At 40.5% G+C, this 27,660-nt stretch overlaps 1 protein-coding gene across 4 annotated transcripts in view; it reads right to left on the bottom strand.

Annotated features, from left to right (window-relative positions):
- LOC149254502 (DNAse I-like superfamily protein) overlaps nt 1–27,660 on the bottom strand; it is a 192,468-nt gene that overhangs the window by 41,207 nt on the left and 123,601 nt on the right. For all 4 annotated transcript variants that reach the window (XM_089460185.1, XM_089460187.1, XM_089460184.1 and 1 more), the window contains exon 5: nt 6,941–7,010. In XM_089460185.1, the coding sequence (XP_089316311.1) occupies nt 6,941–7,010 (70 nt within the window). The remainder of the gene's footprint in view (nt 1–6,940; nt 7,011–27,660) is intronic.

Here is a 27,660-nt window from a genome sequence, read left to right as displayed (position 1 = left end):
AGATGCCATCCACAAATATGGGGAAGCATTCACTGGGTTTCCCTATGAGGTTTTCCTTGGATGTTAAATTGGCAACTAAGGCCAAACTCCATGTGGGTCAGCTTATTTATGGCAGCTGATATTTTTATTGGATCCCTCTCGTCGAGAGGTGTAGGATTGATCCAAAGATCATCCGATTCTGATAAGTATTTATGGAGATATGAATTTATTTTGATTATGGATTTATTATCTAGCCGACCAGCAACTGAGGTAGGCTCAAGAAGCCCAAATGTCATGTCTATTCATCATATACGTTTTAGTATAAATTGAAGAAGATTTGATGTCATTTGGGACACACAATTCTTGAGGGATCTCCTCCTCTCCACGTCTTGGGTTTTTGGAGGAGTGAGACACCAAGAGAAACACACGTTGGTCCAAAGATGATGCCCTACCAACACATGATGATGCCCTAAATGATAACGCAGTCATGAACCCACAAGCAATGGAGATGATACGTGAAGGGTAGCCACAGTTACGTGAAGGATAGCCGCAGGTAGCCGCAGTGGAAACTCAATACGCTGACCAGAGAACATTATACGCTGGTCATTGATACACAGGTCCTGGAGATTCTTACACGCAGATAATGAAGAGCCGCATTCTTCATGGTTACGTTCATATGCAGGTTATACGTGACATTTATACAGTCAAAAGCAATGTTGTTATGAAGAGCCGCATTCATATATGGAACCCGCTGTCTATACAGGAAAAGCAGTCAGGTATGGAAATACGCACAACAATGAAGAAATGTTCTACGCGGACATGAAGACTCATGACTCATACGCAGTCAATGGTGAACGCAGTCTTGGCATTAACCTAACACAGTAATAACACAATCTTGGCAATATATACGTTGGGCATGAGAGTCATATTCATGGGACACAGTCATATTGAACGCAGATATATACAAGTCATATAGAAAATCATGGGATGCAATGATGTCTGGAATGCATATATGCAACAATGAGTTCTAACGCACAGCAATGGAGACAAGTACAACGTGATGCCATATACGTTGTACATAAACCTAAGTTAATACGCTGCAAAAGGAGACTTCTACACACAGTCAACGTGATGCCATCTACGTTGTACATGATGAAGATATATATGCGCTGATCCTAAGACACCTACGTTGTACATGATGATACAGTGATGAAGATATATACGCAGATCCGCAAGACACCTACACTGTACATGTTCATACGTTGTCATGGTAACAACGTGATACACTGGTTCACGGAGAAACTCTATACACTATAATAGAGACCTGTAAACGTTGTAATGGAAAACTGTTAACACATGGAGACCTGTTAACGCAGAAAGAAGGATAGGTTAAGAAGTTTGTCAAATAGGATCTATACCCTAGCTGCTTTGCTAGGCTGCAAGCCATAGCAAGTAGCTAAGGCTAATATCAACAGAAGCAAATTGTTGCAGCATGATGAAGCAACGAGAAGGCAAAGGCAACAGCATGATGGGCAGCACTATGAGATCATGTGCATGGGCAGTACAATGATACATGGGGCAGAGGCAGTAGCATAATGATGATGCACATTAGCGAAGGCAACAACATGATGATGATGCACATTAGTTTGAGCAGCATTATGATGGATAAGATCATGGACATGGGCAGCATGATGATAATCATAATTAGTGCAGCATGATGCAGTATGCAGTGGCGCAGCTAGAGGACCAGATGCAGCACGATGATAGGTGAAGGAGTTACCTTGGAGAATAAGTTGAAGCAGAATGTCTTCAACCAATCTCATCGTTATAGGAGATGATCTATGCTCAGATCTAGATAAGTCAAAGTGTTGACTTCTATTGTAAATGTACTCTCTCTCTCTCTCTCTCTCTCTCTCTCTCTCTCTCTCTCTCTTTTCTCTGCTGAACTTTGAAGAACATAAAAGAAGAATTGATCAAGGGTTTCCCCACACATTGTGGGGTTTGTCCCTAGCTAGCACCACATCTTGTGTCCTCTTGTCTTGGCTTGTCTTCTGCGATTTATATTTATGTTCTATCTGCAGTTTACTTTATGCTGATGTGATTGCTAATATGGAAAAGAAATTAAATAAATTGCTCTAGCATAGAACATACCTAAAATTAACATGGTATCAGAGCTGAGGTGAAGACAATGCCCAAGCAAGAGTGAAAGAGCAATCACCAAAGACAGTTGGGACAAGACAAAAGGATCAATGGGTTCTTCACAATTCACTTAGGGTGAAGTCGAAGCAGAGCATATTATCAGAATGGTGCAGCAGAACTTCTGATGGCATACCTAAAGATCACTTCATTGGGAAGTTTGGATCTAAGGGTGGAAGGAAAGGTAGATGTCTTGGTTATGAGTTCGGCCCTTATGCGAAGGAGTGTTTGAATGGCAAAGATGCAGGTCATCAAGGACAGGGCCGACTCTCAAAGGAAGCAAGGAACCCTAGGAATGGAAGTCGAAGGTTTTAAGGTGGCATTCATCGATGGAAAGGTACGTGTTTGAAAATAGAATTTTCAAAGATGCTTTTGAGTTCAAGGTTGTATTAAGTTACAGGAAGTCCATTGACACATAGCACCGGAGGTCTGTGAGTCAGATAATGACAGGGAAGCCTGAATTCAAAAGGAGCATGAAGGTACATGTCTGAGATGTACCGAAGGAAAATATCATAAGGGGACCATCCCCCTCATGCCACAGGTCCACAGGTTTGGAACAACCCGAGAAGTTTGATTCATGATCGGAAATCTCATGTATGCAGGTGGTAGAAAGCCCTCTATGGCTTGAAGCAAAACACCCTAGGCATAGTATGAGAGGATCAACAGCTGTCTAATGAAGTTGAGATTCACTAGGAGTGAAATCAATCCAAACCATCCGAAGGTTGCGGATGATAGACCCCTCATACCAGCACCTTATGAGGACGACCTATGCAAACCCTCTCACTTGCAGAAGTAAGAGGGAGTTGGATTCCGGATGTGAAAAGATAAACTGCAAGCCTGTGACTACCTCGATGAAGTTATACGGTAGTGATGTCGGACCAGACTTGGGAAAGTTCTTGGTGAACTTCCGTCCAGACATACGTCTTGCAGTTAGCACGGGGAGCTCATATTTGGTTGATCCTCACTGGATTTGTGCCAAGAATCTTCTGAGATGTCTTCAGGACACAATCTCTCATGGATCGAGATACAATGCCGGAAATACGAAACTGCATGATTATTCGAATGTTGATTAGGCAGGTAGTGTGGAGGATCACTGGAGCACTTCTTAGTGTTGTTTCTCTTTGGATTCTGCTTTGATATAATGGATGAGCAAGAAGCAGAAGTCGGTTGCCATAAGCACCGCCGAGACCGGATACATATCTACGAGTATGATCTCGTATGAAGCTACCTGGTTGGGGAAGCTCTTCAGTGAGCTGTTTGATCGCATACCACTGTGACTCTCTGTAACAACCAGAGGTGGGATTCAATTATTGAGGAATCCCGTATTCGCTGATTGCTCTAGCAGATAGACATCAGATACTACCTTATCTGGGATATGGTAAGTCGATGAGCAAGGAGGCTCCATCGCATTAAGATGATGTACAGGTCGCAACTCTTTGTCAAAGCCCTGGGGAAAGATCAAATCTGTGATTTTCCCAAACGACTTGGAGTCATCAAGAAACCCTTGTACAAGGGTCCTGCATGTTGCATACATTGAGCTCTGGGAGCTCTGAGGGCTTGCGGTTCTTACTGAAGCAACATACGACCACAGGGTGACTCACCCTCCCCTGGTGGTGTGCACTGGAACAAGATGATTCGCTCTCCTGTGTAGCAGGATTGATGTGTTCTCCTGTGAGGCCTGGATTGATGTGTTCTCCATGGCGATTGTAGCATGATTGATGTGTTCTCCTGTGAGGCTTGGATTGATGTGTTCTCCATGGCAATTGTAGCAGGATTGATGTGTTCTCCTTTGAGGACAAGATTGATTAGTTCACCTGTCGAGGCATCCTACCCATGCAGTCTGGGACTCATGGGAAGTACCTCTCATCTGATCAATGAGCCGGGAAATGAAGTTAGGGACCATAGTAGTATCGGTGGACGCATCGTTGTATCTACCATACTCCCTACGCTAGGATGACCTCCAATGATCTGGGATAAATGATACTGGTCTGGGACCAGTGGTAGGAGTGGTACTTTCTATGACACTGACTTCGAGTCGATTGTTACTGGTCTGGGACCAGTGGTACGCACTCTGAGACTGACTTCGGGTCAGTGGAGAATGGTATGAGACATTCTCGATCAATTCTTCTTCTTTATGGTTCAGCAGAGCTAAGTTGAGCACAGCAGAGCCAGTAGAGCTGAGCAGAGCAGAATAGAGCTAGCAAAGCTGAGCAGAGCAGAGCATAGCCAGCAGAGCTAAGCAAAGCTAGTAGAGCAGAGCAAGCAGAGCTGAGCAGAGCTGGGCAAAGCAATGCAGGGCACTAATGGCAAAGGCAATACAGTCGGACATATGGATCAGCGGATGGAGTTCTCCCTAGTTGAGAGGGAGTGTTAAATTGGCAACTAGGGCCAAACTCCACGTGGGTTAGCTTATTTATGGCAGCTGATATTTTTATTGGATCTCTCTCGTCGAGAGGTGTAGGATTGATCCAAAGATCATCCGATTCCGATAAGTATTTATGGAGATATGAATTTATTTTGATTATGGATTTATTATCTAGCCGACCAGCAACTGAGGTAGGCTCAAGAAGCCCAAACGTCATGTCTATTCATCATATACGTTTTAGTATAAATTGAAGAAGATTTGATGTCATTTGGGACACACAATTCTTGAGGGATCTCCTCCTCTCCACGTCTTGGGTTTTTGGAGGAGTGAGACACCAAGAGAAACACACGTTGGTCCAAAGATGATGCCCTACCAACGCATGATGATGCCCTAAATGATAACGCAGTCATGAACCCACAAGCAATGGAGATGATACGTGAAGGGTAGCCACAGTTACGTGAAGGATAGCCGCAGGTAGCCGCAGTGGAAACTCAATACGCTGACCAGAGAATATTATACGTTGGTCATTGATACACAGGTCTTGGAGATTCTTACACGCAGATAATGAAGAGCCGCATTCTTCATGGTTACATTCATATACAGGTTATACGAGACATTTATAGAGTCAAAAGCAATGTTGTTATGAAGAGCCGCATTCATATATGGAACCCGCTGTCTATACAAGGAAAGCAGTCAGGTATGGAAATACACACATCAATGAAGAAATGTTCTATGCAGACATGAAGATTCGTGACTCATACGCAGTCAGTGGTGAACACAGTCTTGGCATTAACCTAGCACAATAATAACACAGTCTTGGCAATATATACGCTGGGCATGAGAGTCATATTCATGGGACACAGTCATATTGAACGCAGATATATACAAGTCATATAGACAGTCATGGGACGCAATGATGTCTGGAATGCATATACGCAGCAATGAGTTCTAACGCACAGCAATGGAGACACGTACAACGTGATGCCATATATGCTGTACATAAACCTAAGTTAATACGCTGCAAAAGGAGACTTCTACACACAGTCAACGTGATGCCATCTAAGTTGTACATGATGAAGATATATATGCGCTGATCCTAAGACACCTACGTTGTACATGATGATACAGTGATGAAGATATATACGCAGATCAGGGAGACACCTACGCTGTACATGTTCATACGCTGTCATGGTAACAACATGATACACTGGTTCATGGAGAAACTCTATACACTGTAATAGAGACCTGTAAACGTTGTAATGGAAAACTGTTAACACATGGAGACCTGTTAACGCAGAAAGAAGGATAGGTTAAGAAGTATGCCGAATAGGATCTATACCCTAGCTGCTTTGCTAGGCTGCAAGCCATAGCAAGTAGCTAAGGCTGATATCAACAGAAGCAAATTGTTGCAGCATGATGAAGCAACGAGAAGGCAAAGGCAGCAACATGATGGGCAGCACTATGAGATCATGTGCATGGGCAGTACAATGATACATGGAGCAGAGGCAGTAGCATAATGATGATGCACATTAGCGAGGGCAGCAACATGATGATGATGCACATTAGTTTGAGCAGCATTATGATGGATAAGATCATGGACATGGGCAGCATGATGATAATCATGATTAGTGCAGCATGGTGCAGTATGCAGTGGTGCAGCTAGAGGACCAGATGCAGCACGATGATAGGTGAAGGAGTTACCTTGGAGAATCAGTTGAAGCAGAATGTCTTCAACTGATCTCATCGTTATAGGAGATGATCTATGCTCAGATCTAGATAAGTCAAAGTGTTGACTTCTGTTGTAAATGTACTCTCTCTCTCTCTCTCTTTCTCTGCTGAACTTTGAAGAACATAAAAGAATAATTGATCAAGGGTTTCCCCACACATTGTGGGGTTTGTCCCTGGCTAGCGCCACATCTTGTGTCCTCTTGTCTTGGCTTGTCTTCTGCGATTTATATTTATGTTCTATCTGCAGTTTACTTTATGCTGACGTGATTGCTAATATGGAAAAGAAATTAAATAAATTGCTCTAGCATAGAACATACCTAAAATTAACATTGGAGAACCAATAACCATTATAACTCTAATAATACTAGCATGGCAACTAGACTATCCAATGTCATCTGATAGTTTCTTTGAAAACAGGGCAATCATTGCAATTATCGTTCAGGGAGTTTGGACTTTTGGACTTTCAATTTTCAAACTTTATGCTTGGCTGAATAATATCTTAGAAGCATTTAAGAGTACCCCTGAGATTGGTTCTGCATTAGTGTCCTCCGTCTGCTCCATATATTGCGAATAAACTCAAAGTAATACAGCAATAATCTATTTAAAGAGTTAGAATGTTTTTTTTTAGTTGTAGGGAGACAAATGACCATTTTAGGAAAGGCTAACACAAACCTGTAGACATAAGAAGTTAGCCTCCAAACTTTTTAGTAGTGCTAGGAGAGATTGTGAGCGTGCCTTCCATCTGTTTCACCCAAAAAATGTCTAAATCAGTTAAAAACTATGAAAGCAATGGAAAATATCAATAAGATGAAACTACTAAATTTGAACCAGTTAGCCATTACATGTCAATTTAAGGATCAAGCAAATTCAATGCTTTTGCAAGTTTTAAATTTGTTGCAAGTCAATCTTTCCCATGCAAGACATGAAGAACTAATTTTATAATGACCAATGTATCTGTAACTACATGTAAAACTACAAATAACGTTATTAAGAATCAAATTCCTAAATTATTATTGTTATTATTATTATTATTATTGTCAAATATTGTCCATGCAAAATGGTTATCATGTGATATAAAAGCCACCAAAATGTAGGGATAAAAATAATGTCAAAGAGAGCAAAATTCATGTATAAATATGTAATGTTCCAAAAAAATTAATCGATCAAGAGACGAAACAGCCTATCAATCCCCATAGGCTATAGTACATAAAGGGGAAATCTGAAAAAATCCAAAATACCACTGTTGGGCAAGTTTTGGACCAGCTGGGTGAAGAAACCCAAAATTGGGGCTTGGAGTAAAGTTTACTCAAGAAAAGACCCCTCTAGGAAATCTAAATATGAGGGATGAATTCATGTTGAATCATCATTGGATTGGATCAATTATCTATGTTTTCTTTGAGCCTGAGGCTCTGAGGGTTTTAAGACCCCTTTCCTCTTGTCAATTTCGGTGGTGAAAGATTCCACCTTAGATGGCCAATTTATCCTCATTTTCATTCTGTTTGGCACAGGAATATATCTGGAAAAGGCAGTGAATTCTTTGGCTCTTGATTTTTGTTTTGGCACAGGAAACGACATCTGGAAGGCAACATATCTTCGGTTGGTTTGATCCTTTGATTTGGCCCAGGAACATCATCTAAAGACAACGAGGGTTTTTCTGTTGATTGTTCCGGCACACAATTCATTCCGTTTGAGCAGCATAATACGGTATACCAACAATGGGATGGGACTCTCGAATAGAATCAAAGCCTGTGAAGATTAACGCTATTCCTGGAAGCTAGATCCTATACGAAACGAAGTTCCTGAAGTTTGAAACCATCGCAAGGCAATTTGTAACTGGTCGAATTTACACAGTCAACTCGGGCAGCAACTTTGTGGATGACAGAACAATTTTGTACATACCCAAGGGTGTCGCAGCAAGAAATTAAAGCTAGGGGCCGCAATACCTGAAACATTCAGTGATTAATTCCTAACGAACACCTGTGGCACAACTTTTACGTGAACTCCGAGTTTATGGTCCCCGTGTAGGGCAGATCGGGTTACGACATAAATGGATTGCAAAATTTGTAAAGAAGTTCTGATTTAATACAAAGAAGTGCAACTTGAGTGGCATATAGAAAATCTTGTAAAGAAGTTCTGAGTTAATACAAAGAAGTGCGACTTCGGTGGCATATAGAAAATCCTGTCCAGTCAGTAGCTCATATAAGTTCTTTGGTTGTTAGAAAAAATGGTGCTTGGAAAATTCAACACGTAGGGACAGGGTGTTCTGTATTGTTGAATTCATTCTGTTATATTAGAAATATACTGTGGAATTTGGATTACATTGTTTATTGGATTTGTTGAATGGTATATTCGTTGTTGGTTTGTGGATTTTAATTGAAATGTGTGTTATATGAACCGATATCAAATGTTATGCAAGAAAAGAAATTTATTGAAACCCTAGCACCCTAGGGAAAAATCACTCTAGTACTCTACAGTGGCATCAGAGCAGAAGTCCTGCCAGCCTGGATGGTATTTAAAAATTTGAAAAATGGAACAACCGGAAGCAAAGTTTTGGGAAAAGTATGCAGAGTTTTGGGAGCAGCAATCAGAATCTTGGAGGAGGTTGGAAGAGCAGCAAGTAGAAAATATCAGAAGATTAGAAAAATCTAACAAAATGCCACAGTATCTAAGAAATATGAAATGGGACAACTTCTGGAATAGTGGCAAGAAAGACAAATCAAGTGATCCTGATAATAAGCCAAAGCATGAAAATCAATCAAAGTACAAGGGAAACTGCAGCAAAGACAAGAACATGGTCATGGCTATACAAGAAGCAGACAAGTGATCGCAGGGATCTAGTAAAAGAAAAAGGGAAGCATGACGATGATGGGCAAACAGTTGCTTCAAACACTGAATATGGAAAAGATACAGGACAGCTAATCTGGACTAGTCAATCTCACTGCATAAGTTGTGATCCAGTGGAAGAAGAAAAGACTGACACCATTAAGCAAGAAGAAGATCAGGGTGCTATCATCTCACTAGGGCAGCAGGAGAAGGAACCAGGGCCCAAATCACTTTCCCCAAGGGTTTCCTTTTGCAGTTATAAATACTGTGGAAAGATATTTACAGATGCTTTGAGGAAGCACTCACATGTGCACGAAGAGGGACTGCAAGTTTGTCATTATGAAGGATGTGGCAGAAAATTTCTAGACAGCTCCAAGACAAGAATTTTTCACAAGCTGTCGTCCAAGGATCAAAGCAATACAAACCACTAGCTTGTACCTCAGCAAAATAATTTCTCTGATTGTGGACTTTTCTTGCTCAATTATGTTGAAATGTTTTTGAGACAAGCTCCTACAACATTTAGCCTTCCACAATTAGCAAATACTGCATATTTTCTTACAAATGATTGGTTTGTTCTGGCTGAAGCTTCTTTGTTGAAGCACTATCATCTTCATCACGTCATCTACAAACTTCATAAAAGGTCATCTAGCACTGGCCCAATGCTAAGTTGTGGTAGAGGTCAGCAGTTTTATAAAGAAGCAGAAAGTGACAATGGTACAAGCATGGAAGTAGAGATTGTTTTGAAAGATCATTCTGCTAACCAAAGATCTTCTGAAAATTTTGCTCTACTCGAAGATAGATTAAAACAAATTTCTCTGTGCCATATGGATAAAGGTACCGGGCAAGCATTTGTATGCCAGACAAGTAACGATGCTTTGATGGAAGGATCTGGGAAAGCTCTTGGTGTTGTTCCTAGTGAATGTGATGAAGTGGAACATCATTTTACCTGTGATGAAGGGGTCAGGTCTCAGAATCTCTCTTTGCAACAGCATAAGTCTACTCTCAGGAAAACAATGGAGAGTGTTGATAAAAATACAGAAGATTTTCCTTCTGGGCATCAAATAAACGAGCTTCCTTCTGGTATTTTGAAATCAGTCAGAACTAATGAGCCTGGCCAAAACAAGGGAAAAACTGTAGACATTGAAGTCTCAACAGAAATGACGTTGCAAATTCAGTTTGATTTATCATCCAATGAGGTTAATATCAATACTGGCCAGTTATTATATCAACGGGAGGAGCATTTAGGTAGTTCTGAGACGGTGCTTACGAGAGAAGTATCAGAAGATTCTTTGCAAGGTGTGAGGAAATGTGTGGCATGTGACACAACTTCATGAAAGAAGTTGAAGTTTTTTGTTGACAGAGTAGATGAACCAGAAAATAAAAAACAGCATCTCTACTGCAACTGAATAGGGCCAATGAGTGGAAAGTTTTGCCAGAACAAAGTTCTCCATGTGCTGGTAAAGTTTCAAAGACATGTAATGCTGGCTGCAGGAAGAGTCATTATTGGTAAAGGTTTGCAAGGGATCACCTGTCATGGGGATTAATATGCAAAGATTCGAGCAAGGGAGTGCTCTAAGTTTAAAAATAGGCTTTCGGGATAATATTGATAGTTTTCCACTGTTAGGATATTCCGACACATAGGATATAGTTAAGTTCAACTTGGTCTAGTATAGAGTTAGGTTAGAGTTAGGTAAAGTGTGTTTCTTTACCGTTGCACATTTTGTAAGTTACAATCCGACAGTCACGATATGTAGTGATCCGACGGTTCACTCTCACCTCGGTATTACCGACACTTGATCCGTGGCTTGACACCTGATTGGTCCATGAGTTCTATTTAAAGCGCATGGAGGGTCATTGTTCGGGTAATCCGTGCATGAGAGAAGCTTATGTAAATTTTCATTCTTTGATTAATAAATTGCCTGTAGTACCCACGTTGGGACAGGCCGTGGACTGTTTCCCTCCTTGCACTTTGAGGGTTTTAACCACGTCAAAAATACTGGTGTATTGATTTGAGATCTGGTTGTGAGCGGTGTCCTTTTGGTGTTCTTTCTGAGGAACTTACCCTGTAAATTCCTACATGGTATCAGAGCTATTTGAGGGCCGCGTCCGTTGGTGATCCAAATCTGAAGCCGGTAGAACTGCATGCGGCTGTCGTTTCCTAGCTCTGCTGTTTCTGACTGCTTTCGGGCCGAGAGGACTGCTCTGTTGCGTTCGGAGCATCTGTTCCAGTGAGGAACCCCTTTCGTTTCACGCGAAAAGGTTTCCAGTAGCCCTAGCTGCGTCATTTTTCAGATCGAGAGGTATACAGTGTTTTTTTTGCAGTTTACTGTTATTTTCTCTCTGCTTATTTCGGTCTCAGTTTATTTAGCCTTTTTTTTTAACCGGATCTATACCTTTCATTTCTGCGTATGCTCTTTGCCCTGCGACTCTATACGATCTGGGCAAATCAGAAACAGAAAGGAAGGATTTTTCTCATGCGTATGCTCTTTTCCCTGCACCTTAGTGTGATCTCGGAAAATCAGAAACATTGAGAAAAGTATTTAGTTTTTCGGCTAAAGCTAACTTTGAGATTTTTTTTTTTTAAATTTCTAGTTTTTTGGCTAAAGCTAACTTCGAGCCGCAAGGTTCGTTTTTCTTTGCATATTCGTGTTGGGTTTTGTGTTTTGTAGGGAAAAAGAGCTTTCTCAAGGCAAGCACGCAAACCAAGGCCCCCCCCCCTCTCTCTCTCTCTCTCTCTCTCTCTCTCTCAAAATTTTTGTATAGATCAATTGGTTCAAAGCTATTTTAAGAGAGTAGAGGTCTTGGGTTCAAGTCTCCATTTTGTGGGGGCGGATTTTTTTTTTCATTCCCGCACATTCGCGCACTTTGCCGGCAACGTCAACAATTTTTTTTCAAAAATCCATAACTTCTTCATCCGGAAGCCTTTTTTAGAGCCGTTTTTTTTAACCGCCTATTTTTTCGAGATCTATCCATTGGAACACTTACTTTCAGCATCTTCAGCTTCAGTTTTTTTTTAAAAATGGAAAGTCCATGCCAAGTCATTCTTGACAGCACTAACTACTTCCAATGGGTAGCCTACATAGAAGATTTACTTAGAAGTAAAGGTCTCTTCAGAATAGCCACAGACCAAGAGAAGAAACCAAAAGATGAAGACAAGGCTGCAAAATGGGAAAATAGACAAGATCAAGCACGTGGTTTGATAGGGATGTCTATTTCTCCTGATCTTAGATTCCACATTGCAGAACTTGAGACTCCTCATGAAGCATTAGAAAAACTCGCTAAAGTTTTTGGGATTAAAAATGAAATTAGAGCCCATCAACTTGAAAATGAGCTGCTTACTTTGGATCTTAATAATTTTTCTTGCATTGAAGATTTCTTGTCCAAATTCAAGACCCTTAGATATCTCTTGGAAGGTGTTAAAGTTAAGAAAGAAGATGGTAACCTTATTTATTCCATCCTTACTAAGTTGGGACCAGCCTACTCTGTATTTGTTTCCACTTTCCATTCTACAAGGGAAGCTTTCATTTGTCAAGGAAAAGACTACAAAGCCCCTTCCTTTGACTCCTTTTGTGATTCCTTAATAAGAGAACAAGAAAAACTCTTACACCTTGGTCTTCTTAATCTTGGAAACTCTTCCACGAAAGCGTTAGCCGCCCAGCAGCAACCAAATTCAAAGAATCCTAAGAAGTCATATCCTCAAAAGAATGGTCCTAAACCATCTCAGCCTCAAAATGAAAGATCATTTCAGCAAAATGATAAGACCAATAAAAACAAATGGAAGAAGACTGATAGACATTGTAACTTTTGTAATCGAGATGGCCACTTAGAATCTAAATGCTTTAAGAAGATGGAAGCCTTGGAAGCCGCAATGAAGAAACATAACATCCATGTGGAGCCTACTTCAACTTCAACTTCCGGAATGGCACTTTCTGCATGTCATTGTCAATCATCTCAGTCTGGTTATGCATTAAATGTATCTTCTTCTTCTTCTCATTCTCATGAGTGGCTCATTGATTCTGGAGCCTCTTGTCACATGGCCAAAAACCAAGCCATGTTTTCTTCTTTAAATGATTGTAACACCAAAAATATATATGTTGGTGATGATAGATCTCTTAATGTTGTAGGGACTGGAACTGTTCATCTAGACAATGGTCAATTTAATGATGTATTATGTGTTCCAACCTTATCCTGCAACCTTCTATCTGTCTATCAGATAACTCATTCAGGTGAAGGTAAAATTGTTGAATTTTCACCTCATGATGTTGTAATCAAGGATCTAAAAGATCCTAAACAGATTCTAGCTACTGGTCTTGCTGATGATTCCAAAAGGTTGTATAAGTTTCACAACTTTGGGTCATCAAATCTTCCCTGAGTATTTATTGCTCATAATGATGAAGTGAGCAAACTTTGGCATGAGCGATTTGGTCACTTAAACTATCGCTCCCTTCAGCATCTATGTAAAGAAAATATGGTGACAGGTCTTCCTATGGTATCTTGCAGAGATGGTGTTTGTTCCGAATGTGTACTCGGAAAACATCATCGGGACAGTTTTGACAAACGTGCCTCTTGGCACGCCTCAGCCCCTTTACAGCTTGTGCACAGTGATTTATGTGGTCCTCTTCCTGTTGCTTCATTCTCTGGCTGCAAGTACTTCTTAACTTTCATTGATGATTTCTCCAGACGCACTTGGGTATACTTCTTAAAACTCAAGAGTGAAGTATTTAACACCTTTTTGGCCTTCAAAGCCTTTGTTGAAAAAAAATTGGACATCAAATTCTTAAGCTAAGAACTGATAATGGTGGAGAATATGTTAAAAACACATTCATCAACTTTTGCACCGAAAATGGAATTCAAATGCAACATACTGTTCCATACACTCCACAACAAAATAGTGTAGCTGAAAGGAAAAATCGCACCTTAAAGGAAATGGCTAATTGTATGCTGCAATCTAAAGGACTCAGTCTTAGTTTTTGGGCCGAAGCAATTAATTGTGCAAATTATATAATCAATCGCACTCCTACTAAGGTTCTAGAGAATATCACTCCAGAAGAAGCTTCGAGTTCCATTAAACCAGATGTAAGTCACTTTCGTGTGTTTGGAAGTGAAGCATGGGCCCATATTCCAGATGAAAAGCATAAAGCTTTAGAACCTAAGAGTGAGAAATGTACTTTTGTTGGATATTCTGAAGATGTAAAAGGTTATAGACTTATTCCATTTAAGTCCAAAAATGTTATCATTAGAAGAGATGTAAAGTTTGATGAAAATAAATCGGCCTGCGAACCTAGTCCGGCGGATGTGCCACCTCTTCCTATCTCTTCTACTTTTGAAAACATTTCTTCTTCAGATGATGAAAGCGAGGATGATAATCCTCCCCCACCTTCTCAGGATCCTCAACTTCCACGATGGGTCCGTGCTACTCAGGATGCAGCAGGTGATCTTGCCGGTGATCCTACAGATCAGCGACGTACACGTTCTCAGTTTGAAAGAGCCTCTTCTTTACTGGCTCAAGCTCCAGTAAATCATGATCCTGACACTTTTGCAGAAGCTTCAGGCCATCCACATTGGGAAGCAGCTATGAATGAAGAATATCATTCATTGATGACAAATGATACATGGGATCTTGTTCCTCTACCAAAGGGACGCAAACTTGTTAGATGTAAATGGGTTTACAGAACCAAGTATGGACCAGATGGGAAAGTTGATAAACATAAAGCTCGTCTCGTTGCTAAGGGCTTTTCACAGGTTGAAGGCATTGACTACACTGAAACCTTCTCCCCTGTTGCCAAAATGAACTCTATCCGCCTTGTTCTTTCCCTTGCTGCCTCTTTAAAATGGGAAGTCCATCAGATGGATGTTAAATCTGCCTTCTTGCATGGGGACTTGCAGGAAGAAATCTATATGGAACAACCCATTGGCTTCATACAAACAGACTCCAGCCTTGTTTGTCGACTTAAGAAATCCCTTTATGGCCTCAAGCAAGCTCCTCGGGCTTGGTATGCCAAAATGGATAGCTTTCTTTTAGAATCTGGCTTTTCTAGGTGTCATTCTGACAATACTGTCTACACCAAGAAAGTGGGCAACTCTCTTATCATTCTTGTTCTTTATGTTGATGATCTTATTCTTACTGGTAGTGATCCCAACCTTATAAACCATGTGAAGTCCAGCCTTAAAAAGAAATTTGAAATGACAGACTTAGGACACTTACACTATTTTCTCGGTCTTCAAGTCTTGCAATCCCAGGAGGGTATTTTCCTTTCCCAGTCCAAGTATGCTTGTGATATTCTTCGTCATTTTCACATGGAAGACTGTAAGCCAACCCCTTCTCCCTTTCAGTCTGGAGTCAAACTTTCAGTCTCTTGTACTTCTCCTGAAGTTGATGCTACCTTATACCGTCAACTTGTCGGAAAACTCTTGTATTTAACCCATACTCGTCCTGATCTTTCCTTTGCTGTTGGCCTTGTTGCTCGTTTTATGCAAAACCCCCGTGAAAGTCATTGGAAAGCAGCTAAAAGAATACTTCGTTATGTTCGAGGTACAGTACAGTTTGGGATTCATTACAGTGCCAAAGCAGCTCCTCTGTTAGTTGGTTTCACTGATTCTGATTGGGCTGGTGACCCTGATGATCGGAAGTCTACTGCCGGTTATGTCTTCACTCTTGGTTCAGGACCTATTACATGGGCTTGTAAGAAACAGGCTACCATTTCTCTTTCGTCAGCAGAAGCAGAGTATCGTGGTGCCGTGGAAGCTAGTAAGGAAGCCTTGTGGCTTTGTCAGATCCTATCAGAGTTTGGCTTTGAGCAGCAGCATCCAACCACACTTTGGTGTGATAATCAAAGTGCCATTCAGCGATGCAAAGATCCAGTCCAGCATCAGCGCAGCAAACACATTGAACTACACATGCACTTCATCAGAAAGCTCATTCATGACCATGTTCTTGAAGTGCAATATTGTCCAACAGATGATCAGGTTGCAGACATCTTCAAAAAGGCTCTCACAGAGGCGAAGTTCACTAAACTTCGATATATGCTTGGATTTCAGGAAGTTGTCACTAAGGGGGGATAGGCTCTAGTGCCTCCTTCCTTCTCCTATTGTGTCATATTTGTAAATCCTTCAATCCTATCCCAAGTTGTTCTTAAGGGGGGATGTTAGGATATTCCGACACATAGGATATAGTTAAGTTCAACTTGGTCTAGTATAGAGTTAGGTTAGAGTTAGGTAAAGTGTGTTTCTTTACCGTTGTACATTTTGTAACTTACAATCCGACGGTCACGATATGTAGTGATCCGACGGTTCACTCTCACCTCAGTATTACCGACACTTGATCCGTGGCTTGACACCTGATTGGTCCATGAGTTATATTTAAAGCGCATGGAGGGTCATTGTTCGGGTAATCCGTGCATGAGAGAAGCTTATGTAAATTTTCATTCTTTGATTAATAAATTGCCTGTAGTACCCACGTTGGGACAGGCCGTGGACTGTTTCCCTCCTTGCACTTTGAGGGTTTTAACCACGTCAAAAATACTGGTGTATTGATTTGAGATCTGGTTGTGAGCGGTGTCCTTTTGGTGTTCTTTCTGAGGAACTTACCCTGTAAATTCCTACATCCACCAGCAGAAAACAAGTTCAAATCCTTTTTGGCAGAGGAATTGAAACTGCATATTTTTTCAGGACTGATTACAGAGAAAGAAGAGTCACTACATGGATGGCCCCTCTTACATGGAGTCGATTCACTAACCAAGATTCCTACTCCACAGTCCACATCAAAACAAATACCTGTGGTGGATGGGCACTACAGCTGCCAAATAGGATTACACAAGCAACTGGAGAGTTTCAGATTATGCAGAAGGTTTGCGACTATGATCATGAAGTCTTCAAATGAGGTAGCACCAATTCAGGCGTTCTCTAAAGAAGGTGAATTTCGTTACAGTCAGCAGAAAGATCCTAATGGAGGAGAAAATTGTTTGGCAAGGAGATTAGAGAGTGTCTTTGTCTAAGAAAAACCTGTGGGCATTTTACATACCAAGAGTTGCAATCTGCTACTTCTAGCTTTTCAACAGGGAATTTATAGGCAGAGGGCACTGTAGTCAGGTGTACAGAGGATTTCTTCATGATAGACAACCAGTGGCAATGAAAATCTTGAATCCTTCATCCAAAACAAAGGAAGAGATTTTTTCCGAAGTTGAGATTCTTAATCTATTGAAAAACAACCATATCAATACACTTATGGGTTAATGTGTAGAAAGCTTAACTGTTGAGAATTCAATAGGGCAGTAAGTGTGTTAATTCTCTTAACTTGATAACTGTTTGTGTTACCCTCTTTCCTTATTAGCTTTGTTCCTTATTATTACAGTGTGAAATACATCAAACAGCTACCAAAACAATAAGAACAGTGACACAATATATAGGCTGCAAGCCAGGGCCAAAACCCCTCCTCTTGAGGGGAAAACCCTTAATCTCTTCTCTTCTTATAAATCTTTCAATTGACAAATACCATGATCTAGTGACTCAGACAAATACCCTCCAAGATAAAGATCAATTCGGCCTCCTGCTGCAATGACTTCGTCCTCCCACTGTAGATCCGAAATCCTGTTTTCCGGCAACAGTTGTTGCTCCTCTTTAGAGACTTTGATCTCGAATAGCCTTCTCTTCCCTTCTCTTGCCTTTTCTTGAGACTTAGGGCTAATGAGATGCCCTAAGTGACCTTCGCTTGCCTTTCCTTCTCTCTTCCCTTCAAGATTGAACTAGAGATAGTCCCAGCGCAGAAACCCTAACTTCGACTTTCACGAGAGAGAGAGAGAGAACTAGCCCAAGCACCTCGACTTCTTCGACTTCCTCTTCGTACCCTTCTTCTTCGACCTGTCTTCTTTCTCCTCTTCGCATAGAATGAGATGAGTGAGTGTGTCTAATGGAGGACGAGTTCCTCTCTATATATAGGCTCTTCCAAGGGTAGATGTGACTCTTCATGTAGGCCAACTTGACAGCTCCTTAGGCCGAATTGATCTTGGAGGTATTTCGACACTTTAAAGACAATAAATTTTTCTTTACAATATACAATGTGCCCATGGGGTCTTCAATATATGACAATGACTCTTTAACCTAGGACAAACCCTAGAAGCACTCAATGGGTGTTTGACCTCCAATAATAATTTATTTTCATTTTATTATTTACAAGAATAAATTTCATGCTTATGAAGACTGAACCTAGTTACACATTCTTCAACATTAACCGCCTTCTAGTGTATCATTTTGTATCTAGAGGAAACCTTGAAGAGGATCTCCATAGTGGCAAGGAAGTATTGGCTTGGAAAGTGCGATTAAAAGTGGTCGTAGGAGTTGCTAAAACATTAGATTACTAGCATAATGGCTTTTCCCAATTTGTCATTCATGGAGATGTAAAGTCTCCCAATATCTTTCTTTCTTGAAAGTTTGAACCACAATTGACAGATTTTGGGCTAGCAAGTTGGGCACCAATATCTTCATATATCACTTGTAGTGATGTTTTAGGAACATTTGGGTATCTTGCCTCAGAATACCTTGTTTATGGAAAGGTTAATGAGAAGACAAATGCGTATGCATTTGGTGTGGCCCTTCTTGAATTGATTACTGGAAGGAAGCTAATTGATACAACAAATCCCAAGGGTTGGGGAAGCCTGATTATGTGGGCAAGACCACTCTTATAGGAGGGGAATATGGAAAGTCTTACTAACAAATGTTTGCAAAATGCTTATGATACAAATGAAATGCACATAATGATCCTTGTTGCTACACTTTGTCTAAGGGAAACATCTCATTACCAACCTTGCATGAACCAAATTTTAAAACTACTACAAGGAGAAGATGAGTGAACTAACTGAGCATGGTGCCAAAAAATAATTATCAAGGAAAGAGGACAAAGTGGGTGGCAACAAAACCTGTATATTCGTTGTTGGTTTGTGGATTTTAATTGAAATATGTATTAAATGAGTTGATATCAAATGTTATGCAAGAAAAGAAATCTATTGAAACCCTACCGCCCTAGGGAAAGATCACTCTAGTACTCTACAAAATACGATACTCACGCTATGTATGGGTGGATTCGACAAGATCATTAGTTGTAGGCAAGGCAACCAAAAGATGGAAATTAAATGATCTAGAAAACAGATGCCAAAAAAATTGATTACTTTTTTGGACAGTTATAAACACCAGAATGAGCCCCCAGTTAAGTTGCTCACAAGAAAAGAACAAGTCACCTCCCAACCTCCTCTCACTTTGGCTTTGTTCATGCCAATGCAAAAAGGGCATCCCTAACATTACCTATGAGCTATGGCTTTGAATTAGCTGACATTATCAATTTTGGAGGGATCTCTGAATCTAGTAAAACAGTGCGAAACACGCATGTAAAAGAATATCGAATGAATTGATTAACCTGGAGCAAACAGCTCAATGATAATACAAAGATATTTACAATAATAGAAACATCAGGTTTCTATGTAGAATATAGAACAAACAGTTTCATCTAAGAAACTGCTAAAAGAATAAAAATAGAAACAGCTAAAAGACTGAGCATTACTAAATAGAGATATATTCTAATACCCTCCCTTAATGCTCAATCTATTTACAACACCAATAGACCCGCGAAATTTTACAAATTTATCAGGACCAAGAGGCTTGGTGAAAATATCGGCGGGCTGCTCTGTTGTGGGAACATAGTGCAACTGAACTGAGCCGTCTTCAACCAGCTGTCGAATGTAGTGGCAGTGAGTTTCCACATGCTTTGTTCGTTCATGAAAGACTGGATTCTTGGCAAGTTTGAGCACTCCCTGATTATCACAAAACAAAGAAGTAGGCCCTGTCTGAAAAACATGCATATCTGCAAGCATACGACGAAGCCAAACTGCCTCACAGGCTGCCTTAACTGCTCCCCGATACTCTGCTTCTGTTGAGGAGAGAGCCACTGCCTGTTGCTTCTTACTAGTCCAAGTAACAGCACCAGATCCTAGACTAAACACATACCCAGCTGTAGATTTACGGTCATCAACCGAACCGGCCCAGTCAGAGTCAGTGTAGCCACTGAGAATAGGATTGGAGCTGCGAGTATATAAGAGGCCATAATCAGAAGTACCACGCACATATCGTAGCACCCGCTTTGCTGCTATCCAATGATCAGCTTTAGGAGCTGACATAAAGCGAGAAATGTAGCTTACTGCAAAACTGATGTCAGGTCTGGTAGCAGTAAGATAGATGAGACTGCCCACTAATTGCCTGAATAAAGTTTCATCCACAAGAGGAGAGGATGACTGTGCTGAAAGTTTGAGCCCTGGTTCCATAGGAGTCGTGGCCGGTTTGCAATCCTGCATTCTGAACCTTTCCACAAGATTTTTGGCATACTTGGACTGAGAAAGAAAGATCTGATTTTCAGTCTGCCACACTTCAACCCCCAGACAGTAATGAAGAAGTCCCAAGTCTATCATCTCAAAAGTTTTGCATAGATCTTGTTTGATCCCATGGATCAAATGTGCAGAGCTGCCAGTAATGATAAGATCATCCACATAGACAACTACAAACAAGATATCATCACCAGTATGCTTGATATACAGGTTTGCATCAGATGGACTCCGCTGAAAACCCTGATCTGTCAGGTACTGATCAATTTTCATGTACCAAGCCCGAGGAGCTTGTTTCAATCCATAGATTGCTTTAACTAACCGACACACTTTCTGTTCTTGACCAGCAACCTTGAATCCTGGAGGCTGCGTCATGTAGACTTCTTCTTGGAGATCACCATTTAGGAAAGCACTCTTTACATCCATCTGATGAACTTTCCAATTGAACTGAGCTACTAGGGCAAGCACAAGCCTTATGGTACTCATCTTGGCTGTAGGAGCAAAAGTCTCCTCATAGTCAATGCCTTCCTTCTATGAGAACCCTCGAGCCACAAGACGAGCTTTATACTTGTCTATGGTTCCATCAGCTTTGTATTTCACTTTATACACCCATTTGCAGCCTATGGGTTTTTTCTCTGCAGGAAGATCAGAAAGTGTCCATGTATGATTCTTCTGAAGACTTTGGAATTCGGCTTCCATAGCCTGTTCCCACTCAGATGTACCCTTAGCCTCTGAATAGGTTTGAGGCTCAAAAATACTGTGTATGTTAGCCATAAGAGCAAAATTGACTGTAGACTGTTGTCTGTTCTTATGTCTAGAAGTTCTACCTTCAAGGAGCTCATCATCCCGGAGATCACCTATGGTTTTAGCCCACCATTTAGGCCGAAGAGAAGAAGAACCAATATCAGGAGCAGAGGAACCAATATCAGAAGGAGGTGGAGAAGGCTCAAGAGCAATAGGGACAGCAAGAGGAGGGTTAGCTTCTGGAGGAAGCTCAGATAGAGTATTATCAAATACTGATGCTACATCATCCCTCCCATCAGGTGGACCGACTGGAAGAAGAACACTGTGAGGCTGATCCTCAGAACATTGCTGAAAGAATCCTCTGTCCTCATCAAAGACTACATCCCGACTGAAGCTAAGACGACCAGTGGCTATATCTATCAGCCTATAGGCTTTGTGATGATCACTGTACCCTGTCATCATGAGTTTCTGGCTTTTGGAATCCAACTTAGAGCGCTTAGCAGCTGGAATCCAAACATATGCAACTGAGCCAAATACTTTGAGATGACTGATCTTAGGCTTACGGCCAGACCAAACCTCTTCAGGAGTCTTTCCTGTAACAGCCTGAGTGGGTGATCTGTTAAGAAGGTAAACAGCAGTAAATACTGCTTCAGCCCAGAATCTGTTTGGAACACTCCTGTGTTGTAACATGGAACGAGCCATTTCAACAACCGTGCGGTTGCGGCGCTCGACAACACTGTTCTGCTGAGGAGTGTAGGGTGCGGTTAACTGATGTTTGATGCCATGAATATCACAGAAATTGGCAAAAGCTGAAGAACAAAATTCCCCCCCATTGTTGGTCCTAAGAGTCATGATGTTACAGCCAGACTCTTTTTCAACTAAGGTTTTAAACTTCTGAAAGGTACTAAGTGCATCAGATTTATTTTTTAGAAAATACACCCACATCTTTCTACTGAAATCATCTACAATAAGTAAAAAATATTTGCAAGCAGTGATAGAAGCTGTATTCATAGGACCACAAATATCAGCGTGAAGTAACTGGAGTACCTTAGATGCACGCCAAGATTCTCCATTCTTGAATGAAGACCGATGTTGCTTTCCTGCTTGACAGGCGCCGCATACCCCTAACTGCTGAGTCTGAATATCAGGTAATCCTGACACAAGTCCCTCCCGGGAGAGCTGAGAGAGATACTGCATATTTAGATGCCCATATCGCTGATGCCAAAGAGTACTGATGGGAGAGACACGTGCTGCTAGAGCCACTTCTGGAGAGTCACCGGTGTCAAGTAGCCTATATAGACCATGGTCCTCTAAGCCAACAGCAACTGTTAGACTAGTCTCTCTGTCAATAATAGAGCACTTGTGTGCACTGAACACAACATCAAGCTGAGGAGAATTCCTCATAATCTGGCTGACAGACAGCAGATTAATTTCCATACCAGGAACATAGTATACATTCAGAAATATGAGTGTGCGCCCACCAGACTGAATTTGAACTGTACCTCTGCCAGCTACTGTGTACTTTTCACCTCCGCCAAATACCACGGAATCACTGAAAGGTGAGAAGTCAATAAACCAGTCACGCCTGTGAGAGAAATGGCGTGATGCACCAGAATCAATGTACCATGCAGAAGAAGGAACATGATCTGAAGACCTTTTAGCCATAAAGGCGTAAAAGGCTTGATTTCCTTCTAACATCAGATTGGTGAGCGTGGCCATTTTCTCAAAGACAATACAGAAGTCCAGCACACAAAATATATTTCCACAGTCTAAAAAAAAAAAATGGCAATAGAGCAGATTCCACTGCTGTAGCTGTACCCTTCTTTCACAAGTCTTACACTGCTGTTTGAAGTGATTTTATTGATTATACAGCTGCCGGTTTAACACAGGCTGCAGAACAAATTCTTCATAGGCAGCCTTGAGCAAACAAATGCCAAACTTCAGAGATAAAGAAACAGGAAATAAGGGCCGAGACACATAACCTTAACAAATTGTAAACTGAAGCTGTCCAAGCTGTGCTGTATACGCTGTTCTGGTCCCACCACTTTATGTGGATATGTGCTGTCTCAGCTTCACGTTTACACTGCCGGCAAACACCACTCCACTTATGCTGTCAAACACCACGTCTCAGGTATGCCGGCAAACACCACGGATATATACGTCTCAGGTATATACGTATATATATTTCACGTCTCAGGTATGCCGGCAAACACCACGGATATATACGTCTCAGGTATATACGTATATATATATTTCACGTCACGTCTCAGGCATATACGCGTTTGAAAATAAACACGGGTTTGAAATTTGCATCCACGGGTCTGAAATATATATCACGGGTTTCAAATGTATATATGAACAACGTGTTTCAAATATTTATCCACAGAATGAACCACGGGTTTCAAAAATGTATCCACGGGTCTGAGGTATAAATCCACGGGTTTCAAAATGTATATATTGACCACGGTTTTCAAATATGTATCCACAGATCTGAAATATATATCCACAGGTGTCAAATATCTATCCACAAGTTTCAAATTGCACGCGTATCCACAGATATCCACGGGTTTGACAGCAATTGAGACTAAAACCACGATTTTGCCTGCAGATCGAATTTTCAACCCACGACTCCGACTTTCAAAAAAAACAAATGAGTTTTGAGAGAAAACACCTAGATCACGATTGCTGAGGAATTCCACGTTGTGGTCGAGTAGCCGCCAGGCGAAGAAGAAGATAGCCGGATTCACGATTCCAAGCAAACTGGTCAGCCAAAAAAAATTCCGCTCCCACGAAAACAGTCACCGCCACAAAGTTATTTCCTTAATAAAACGATCATGCAAGGGAAGAATCCATTTCTGTATCGAGATGGACGACTGTAAGCTTTTATCACAGCGAGCAAAGCCGAGGCTAAGACTCAGTGAAGGCTGCCTGGCTTACAGAGGGCTCGACCTTAGAAAGGACTCAAGAGATTACGATGCAGAGAGATTTACTGTTCAAGAAATCTCTTAACCTTGCTCTGATACCATAAAACAGTGCGAAACACGCATGTAAAAGAATATCGAATGAATTGATTAACCTGGAGCAAACAGCTCAATGATAATACAAAGATATTTACAATAATAGAAACATCAGGTTTCTATGTAGAATATAGAACAAACAGTTTCATCTAAGAAACTGCTAAAAGAATAAAAATAGAAACAGCTAAAACACTGAGCATTACTAAATAGAGATATATTCTAATATCTAGTGTGTCCTTGATCATGGAATAGTATGAAACAAAAGCAAGGACCCTTTTGCTGCAAAATCTATTGGAAAATATGGTAGCCATGGTCGGTATTTTCATATGGAAAAAGGAATTGGAAATTTGAATTTTTAAATTTGCCTCCAAATTTATTTCAAGTCAACCTCACGATATTTTAGGTCGGTTGGGCCCCTAAGAGGCACCCATTCGACCCCCAATTGAAGGCTATATAAAGGAGACCATTTCTTTTCATTTGGATATTTTAATTTTCCTCAAGCATATCTCTGATCCAGCGAAATCACAAGAGGGCTGAAATTTCAAGAGGCCAAAATTCTAGGGAGGGTCGAAATTTCACGAACTTGAATTTTGACATGCCACTTTATCACAATTTTGGTTTTTGGTTTGGCTACTATTCTGCTATTGTTATTTATGATGTATTGATGAATCTGGAAACTCTCTCTCTCATAAGGAAGAACTTTTTTTGGGTTTTCCCCTTGTGGGTTTTGCCCTAGCTGTGAGCCTAATTTTTGTGTCTTGTGTCTCATGGTTTCTTAATGTTTTTACTATAATTTTCTACTGCTCTTTTATGCTTATGAATGATTTTCTTATTACTGTTTAAAAAAGTAATTAGAGAATACTAATGGTGATTTAATGTTGTGAAAACAAGGAAATTGTTCTAAGCATTGCCATAGATAAAAATTCAACATGGTATTAGAGTTGGGGGGCATCTAAGAGAAGTTTGGAGGAAGACTCTTATGGGACCTATGCCAAATCCCAATCTGTGGTTATGAAAAGTTATGGGCTTATCTAAGTCTCTCATTCAAGCGAAACTTGTGTGGATATATGAATATGAGGCCTAAGTCGAACGCAAGTCTTTTTTCATACAAATTTTGGAACATACTCTCCTCCCTAGATCCAGTACTCTATGATATATGTGAATATTTGAAGTTTTCCCTGGTATCGTGCGAAGGTTGTTATTAGGAGTGTCTCTATGGCATTGTGAATTGTCTCCATGTGCATGGCAAGGCTCTGAGTTTGCGAACATTGTGACTGTCACTAATTGAAAGACGAACATTTCTTCTATATGTCACGTATAACCCTATGGCATAAACTCTTCATGAAATTCATGTTGATTTGGGGTAGCATTTGATGTGCTCTAGCCATGAAAATTGGTGGAGAGACTAAAGCGCATGAGACTTCCAAGACCCAGAAATGGTTTGGGCAGATTCTAACCAGTTTGGGAGAAATTTGTTAGGATATTCCGACACATAGGAAATAGTTAAGTATAACTTGGTCTAGTGTAGAGTTAGGTAAAGTTTGTTTCTTTACTATGTACATTTGTAACTTACAATCCAACGGTCACGATATGTTCTAGACATGAAGTGATCCAACAGTTCATTCTCTCCTCGGTATTACCGACACTTGATTCGTGGCTTAACACCTAATTGGTCCATGATCTCTATTTAAAGAGCATGGAGGGTCATTTGTAGGGTGACCGTTCATGAGAGAAGCTTATGTAAATTTTCATTCTTTTATTAAAAAATTGCTTGAAGTGGCCGCATTGGCTCAGGCCATGGACTATTTCTCTCTTTGAGGGTTTTAACCACGGCAAGAATACTGGTGTATTGATTTGTGATCTGCTTGTGAGGTGTCCTTTGGTGTTCTATCTGAGGAACTTACCCTGTAAATTCCTACATGGTATCAGAGCTATTTGAGGGCTGCATCCGTTGGCGATCCAAATCCGAAGCCGTTACAACTGCTTCCGACTGTTGTTTCCTAGATCTACTGTTTCTGACTACTTTCGGGCCGAGAGGACCGCTCTATTGTGTTAGGAGCATATGTTCCAGTGAGGAACCCCTTTCATTTCACGTGAAAAGGTTTCTGGTAGCCCTAGCTACGTCATTTTTAAGATCTGGAGGTATACAATCTTTATTTGCAGTTTTAGCTATTCATCTCTTTTTTTATTTCGGTTTATTTAGCTCTCTGTTTTTTATTACCGGATCTATACCCTTCATTTCTGCGTATGTTCTTTGCCCCGCGACTTTGTACAATCTGGGCAAATCAAAAACAGAAAGGAAGGATTTTTCTCATGTGTATGCTCTTTTCTGCCACGCCTTAGTGTGATCTCGGAAAATCATAAACATTGAGGAAAATATTTAGTTTCAACTTCAAGCCATAAGGTTTGGTTTTTTTTTGCATGTTCGTGTTGGGTTGTGTGGTTTTTTGTTTTGTAGACAAAAAGAGTTTTTTCAAGTAAGCACGCACCACAAAGCTTCAGTGACTAAAAAACAAAACCCTCCCTCTTTTCCAAAAATTACTAGCCTTTTAAACTAGCTCACTTGGTCCAAAGTTACTTTATGAGAATAGAGATCTTGGGTTCAAGTCTTTCCTTTTGTTGAGTTACTTTTTCAAAAAGCACATGTAACTTATGTTTTAAAGTTACTTTATGTAAAAGTGTTCTCACCCATTATAAAAAGTGAGTCACCTATAATTCTAAAGTCTCTTTATCTTTTATTTAAGTTACAATTTAGTGAGTAGCTCATAAAGTACCATTGTAAAAGTGACTTTCACTTATTTATAAAAGTGGGTCACATAAAAAAAAAAAATAAAGTAAGCTACTTAGATTAAGTTTGGAAGGGGGGGTTTAAATTTAACATTATCATTCACTTCCGCACATTCACGCACTTCGTCGGCATCTTCAACAACTTTTCTTCAAAAAGCCATAACTTCTTCATCCGGAAGCCGTTTTCAAAGCCGTTTTTTTAAATCAGCCTAATTTTTCGAAATCTTTCCATTGAAACACTTAGTTTCAGCATCTACAGCTTCAGTTTCTATTAAAATGGAAAGGCCATACCAAGTTATTCTTCCAACGGAACCGCTACTTCTAATGGTGGTCCTACATTGTGGATCTACTTAGAAGTAAATGTCTTTACTGAATAACCTCAACCCAAGAAACTAAACCTAAAGACGAAGATAAGGTAGCCAAATGGGAAAATACGCAAGATCAAGTACATGGGTTGATAGGGATGTCTATTTCTCTAGACCTTAGATTCCATATCGCAGAACTTGATACCCCTAATGAAGCAATGAAACAGCTCACTAAAGTTTTTGGAATTAAAAATGAAATTAGAACCCATCAACTTGAAAATGAGTTGCTTACGTTGGACCCCAATAATTTTTCTTCCATTGAAGATTTTTTGTCCAAGTTCAAGACCTTTAGA

The sequence above is a fragment of the Pinus tabuliformis genome, chromosome 7, assembly GCF_031772625.1.
Source record: "Pinus tabuliformis cultivar Carrire ecotype Pingquan chromosome 7, CPIR1, whole genome shotgun sequence".
Taxonomy (NCBI): Eukaryota; Viridiplantae; Streptophyta; class Pinopsida; order Pinales; family Pinaceae; genus Pinus; species Pinus tabuliformis.
Note: the sequence above shows the minus strand (reverse complement) of the source record. Positions and strands in the feature narration are given on the sequence as shown.